Source organism: Brassica napus, chromosome C2, assembly GCF_020379485.1.
Source record: "Brassica napus cultivar Da-Ae chromosome C2, Da-Ae, whole genome shotgun sequence".
Lineage (NCBI taxonomy): Eukaryota > Viridiplantae > Streptophyta > Magnoliopsida > Brassicales > Brassicaceae > Brassica > Brassica napus.
Window position 1 is genome coordinate 13,550,706 of NC_063445.1, and position 5,251 is coordinate 13,555,956.

Sequence of the window (5,251 nt, forward strand, 5' to 3'; positions counted from 1 at the left end):
TCAGTCATCATTTCCAAATAACTCAGTGTATTATGTAATAAATGAAAAGAAAATAAGGAAATTTTACCAATTTATACAGAAAATATTCTCATTCCTTTTTTTATAAATCGCAATAGACTTTCGGACCGATCTCCCTTAATTTTTTTTTTTCTTATCTAGATTTTTCATATTAAATAAATGGAAAATGATATAATAGAATCTAAAACAAAGAAACAAAGTCGTAAAAATAACAAAATTATCCATAATCAAATTTCTAAGCAAAAGAAAGAGAAGCTTAAGTCTTACAAAGTATAAATAACAATTTCAAACCTAGAACCCAACATTAGTCATAAGCTTACAAACTTCTGAAACCCTTGGAAAACTGTTCACGCGAATATCGTTGATGTCAATGGAAAGCCACACCATACATCTACCTCCTCTCAAATTGCTGAGAAACCACCTCTCTATCACCGATAACATGGAACATGGGGTCTCGTAATCCAGCAAGATAAGACCTATTGAGTCATACTACTACGGAAAGGGAAGTTCAAGCAAGCCTGTAACCGGAGGGGAGGCTCTCATTAATTAGTTGATGACTAAGACCTTTTTTCTATGATTTTTCATTCTCAACGAAAACAGTAAGACCAAGAATGAAAATAAGGCATGTCAAGCTAACCAAAATATCAAATATAGTACCATACCAGTGGGAACATCAGCACCGTTAACTTAAGAGAAGCTGAAGCAGCTTAGAGTTCCAATGATGCTTCCTAATCTACTTATGGATGTTATTGATCTTCATAACAATTCTGAATGTGGCAAAGTTAAACACCACTAGACACGACCCATTAATCCTTAGATAAAAGCCACCATAAGACATGGAGCAATGCCTAACCCCTTTGGGAAGATTGATAACAAACTGCACGATATGATAAGTAGGCCGAAAACCACCACCAATGAACTCCAACGTAATTAATACCAAACTTGTAAAAAGTAATTGAAACCAATAACACCAGCAAACATAAAACATTGATGAAGGGAAACAAAGGAACCAAAGCCCGCGCACAAGATAAAGCAATATACGATTTCCTTTTCCAAATAACTAAACTACCTGTTGAAATAAGCTTGAAGGATAAGAAAGCTTGAGAAGCAAGTCTGAGACCTAATCCTACCGAGATATGGAAAATAGGAAACATAAAGTGTTTAGGAGTTATCTAATTATGTTACCTAATAGGATTAGGATACTATAAGTCCTATATAAGAAGATGTCAAGTTGTGACATAGCTTGTAGGGGGATTTAGAGTTTGAGAACTTGAGTTTTGAGTGATTTTCTCAGGTTAATAATAAGCGAGTTATACTTATTCGATCTCTAGATTCTATATTTGGTATCAGAGCCTCACGAAATCAACATCTGTTTGATCAACATAAGGAAAGCTGAGAATGGGAGATCTTACAATCATAACGTCAGCAAAACCGAAGGAGGGAGAGCAATCCTCCATCAAGTGTCCAATGTTAACCTCGACGAACTATACCGTCTGGGCTATTCGAATGAAAAACATCCTACGAGTTCATAAGGTATGGAGCATTATTGAGACAGCAACAGAGGACGACGATAAAAGCGATGATAAAAACGACATGGCAACTGCTCTGTTGTTTCAGGCGATACCCGAGGCCTTAGTACTACAGGTTGGGGAGTTAGACACGGTGAAAAAGGTTTGGGATGCTATCAAAACTCGATATGTTGGCGCCGAAAGAGTGAGAGAAGCCAGACTACAAACCCTAATGTCAGAATTCGATAGACTAAAGATGAAGGAGACAGAGAAGATCGATGATTTTGCAGGCAAGCTTTCTGAGATTTCTTCAAAATCCTCTGCCCTAGGAGAAGAGATTGAAGAATCAAAACTTGTCAAGAAATTTCTGAAAAGTCTTCCTCGCAAAAGGTATATTCACATAGTGGCATCTCTCGAGCAAGTCTTGGACCTCAAGAACACGGCTTTTGAAGATATTGTGGGTCGACTTAAAGCTTACGAAGAACGTGTCCAAGACGAAGATGATAATCAAGAAGAACAGAGCAAGTTGATGTATTCCAATACAGAGCAACAGTCAAACCGTGACTATCAAGATGACTATAGAGGGTATCGGGGAAGGGGACGTTCCTACAGAGGAAGAGGCCGTGGTAGTCGCAATAACGGAGGCAGAGACACGTCGAGAATAATGTGTTTCAGATGCGACAAGATGGGACACTATGCCTCTACATGTCCGGATCGTCTTCTCAAGCTTCAAGAGGCGCAAGAACATGATAAAGACTCTACACAAGATGCAGACGAGCTCAATACATGAGAGGATGACATGTGGTACTTAGACAACGGAGCCAGTAACCACATGACTGGTGATAGGAGATATATTAAGAGGATCAATGAGTCTATAACAGGAAAGGTTAAATTTGGAGATGACTCTAGGATTGACATAAGAGGAAAAGGTTCGATTGAGTTCATAGATCGCAACGGAGAAACAAGGGTAATGTGTGACGTATACTATATCCCTGAGCTTAGAAGTAATATTATTAGCCTTGGACAGGCTACTGAAGCTGGGTGCGATATAAGATTGAGAGGGGAGACCTTGACAATGCATGATCAGGACGGCAAACTACTTGCCTCTGCGACAAGACAGAAGAACCGTTTGTATAAGGTTCGAATGGGAGTAAGAGACAACATATGTTTGCTATCTACAACAACCAGCGAATCAAGCAGATGGCACGCCAGATTAGGGCATATAAACATGGATACGATCAAATCCATGGTGCAGAAGGAACTTGTAGTCGGATTACCTCATCTCAGTTTCGATAAAGGGATTTGCGGTTCTTGCTTGCTTGGCAAGCAAACAAGGAATACTTTCCCTCAAGCGACTTCATATAGAGCAGAAAGGGTTCTTGAACTTGTCCATGGTGATCTATGTGGACCGATATCTCCGACTACACGTCCTGGAAACAAGTATGTTTTTGTGCTCATCGATGATCATTCTCATTATATGTGGACGATATTGTTGAAAGAGAAAAGCGAAGCTTTTGAGAAATTCAAGAAGTTTCGAGCATTGGTAGAAAAAGACTCGGGACATAAAATACAAACATTCAGAAGCGATAGAGGAGGAGAATTTGTTTCCCACGAGTTCAATACATACTGCGAGGATGCTGGGATCAAACGACATCTTACAGCACCATACACACCACAACAAAACGGCGTGGTTGAAAGACGCAACAGGACTATGATGGAGATGATGAGGAGCATGCTCAAACACATGAAGGTTCCAAACTATCTATGGGGAGAGGCAATTAGGCACACGACATATTTGCTTAATCGAGTCGCGACAAGAGTGCTTAAGGAGAAGACACCGTACGAGATGTTTCGAGGGTCTAAGCCTAATATTTCTCACGTACGAATCTTTGGATGCATAGGTTATGCCAGAAAGGTGAAACCACACCTGAGGAAACTCGATGATCGATCGCAGATGCTTGTTCACTTAGGGACAGAACCAGGATCAAAAGCTTATCGAATGTTTGATCCACAAGCTCAGAGGATAGTGGTGAGCAGAGATGTAATCTTTGATGAGACAAAAGGGTGGAACTGGAGCCAAGAGCAAAAGTCACAAGACGATACCGGAGCTCTAAGAATCTCTCTTGGAACCTACGGAAACCATGGGATTCATGGAGATGTTATGGAAGCTACAAACGTGGAGAATGAAGATATTAACGCCCTCGAACCTACTGATCATGTCACAGACACACCACAAGATGTGACTGAAAGCTAAGAAGTTGAAGAAGGAGCAGAAGTTATGCTAAGGAGATCAGAGAGGCAAAGCATCAAACCTAAATACCTTGATGATTACATGCTATTTCTTGCAGAAGAGGAAGGAGATACTCTACTCATGGTTCTAAACAATGAACCGAGTAATTTCAGGGAAGCAAAGGGTTCGAAGGAATGGACTCTTGCGTGCGAGGACGAGATATGTTCGATCGTTGAGAATAAAACCTGGACATTAGTGGAACTTCCTAAAGGGGCAAAAGCAATTGGCTTGAAGTGGATATTTAAGTTGAAACGAAATTCAGATGGAAGCATAAAGAAGCACAAAGCAAGACTGGTAGCGAAGGGTTATGTTCAGCAACATGGAGTAGACTTCGACGAAGTCTTTGCACCAGTAGCAAGGATTGAGACAATCCGACTTCTCATCAACTTAGCGGCATTGAATGGATGGATTATACATCACCTTGATGTAAAGACGGCTTTCTTGCACGGGGAATTAAAGGAAACCGTTTACGTATCTCAACCAGAAGGGTTTGAGATTAAAGGATCCGAGAACCGGGTTTACAAACTACACAAGGCGCTCTATGGTCTGAGATAGGCACCGCGTGCATGGAACAATAAGCTCAACGCAATTCTCATCGAGCTCAAGTTCCGAAAATGCACAAAAGACCTTCAGTATATCGCAAGAGAGTTTTTGGTAAGCTTCTCATTGTCGCTGTTTATGTCGACGACCTGTTTGTGACAGGATCAGACGTTGAGCTCATCTACGAGTTCAAAAGAGAGATGGGCGAGAAATTTGATATGAGCGACCTTGGTGAGTTAACATACTACCTTGGGATAGAATAACTCAACACCAAGGTGGAGTCACATTGAGCCAAAGGAGATACGCGATGAAGATTCTTGAGGATGCAGGTATGAAAGCTTGTAACCCGGTTCAAACACCTATGGAATCTGGCTCTAAGCTATCAAGGTCAGAGGAAGAAAGGTCAATCGATGCAACGGACTATAGAAAGAAGATCGGTTGTCTGCGCTATCTTCTTCACACCCGTCCCGACCTTTCTTATGCTATCGGTGTGTTAAGTAGATTCATGCAGGATCCTAAGGAGTCGCACGGTGTGGCAATGAAGCAGTGTCTGAGATATTTGAAAGGCACCACAGAGTATGGACTGAACTTCAAAGGCACGCACACAGAGAAACCAACGAGACTCGTAGGCTACAGTGACAGTAGTCACAACGTGGATTCAGACGATGGTAAAAGCACCACGGGTCATGTTTTCTACTTAGGAGAATGTCCGATCACTTGGGCATCAACAAAGCAGGAAACTGTGGCTCTATCGTCTTGTGAGGCGGAATTCATGGCAGGAACGGAGGCTGCACGGCAAGCTATATGGCTCCACGGCCTGCTAGAGGAGATAAACGAAGAAGCCTGTGAAAAGGTGCTCATTCGAATTGATAACCAATCAGCCATCACTCTTACG

At 41.5% G+C, this 5,251-nt stretch overlaps 1 protein-coding gene across 1 annotated transcript; it reads left to right on the top strand.

The window, feature by feature from the left end:
- Positions 1-1,416: 1,416 nt before the first annotated feature.
- Positions 1,417-2,316, top strand: LOC106377926. Its single transcript, XM_013818139.2, has one exon. It carries the CDS (start codon positions 1,417-1,419, stop codon positions 2,314-2,316), a length of 900 nt encoding a protein of 299 aa, XP_013673593.2.
- The last annotated feature ends 2,935 nt before the right edge of the window (positions 2,317-5,251 follow it).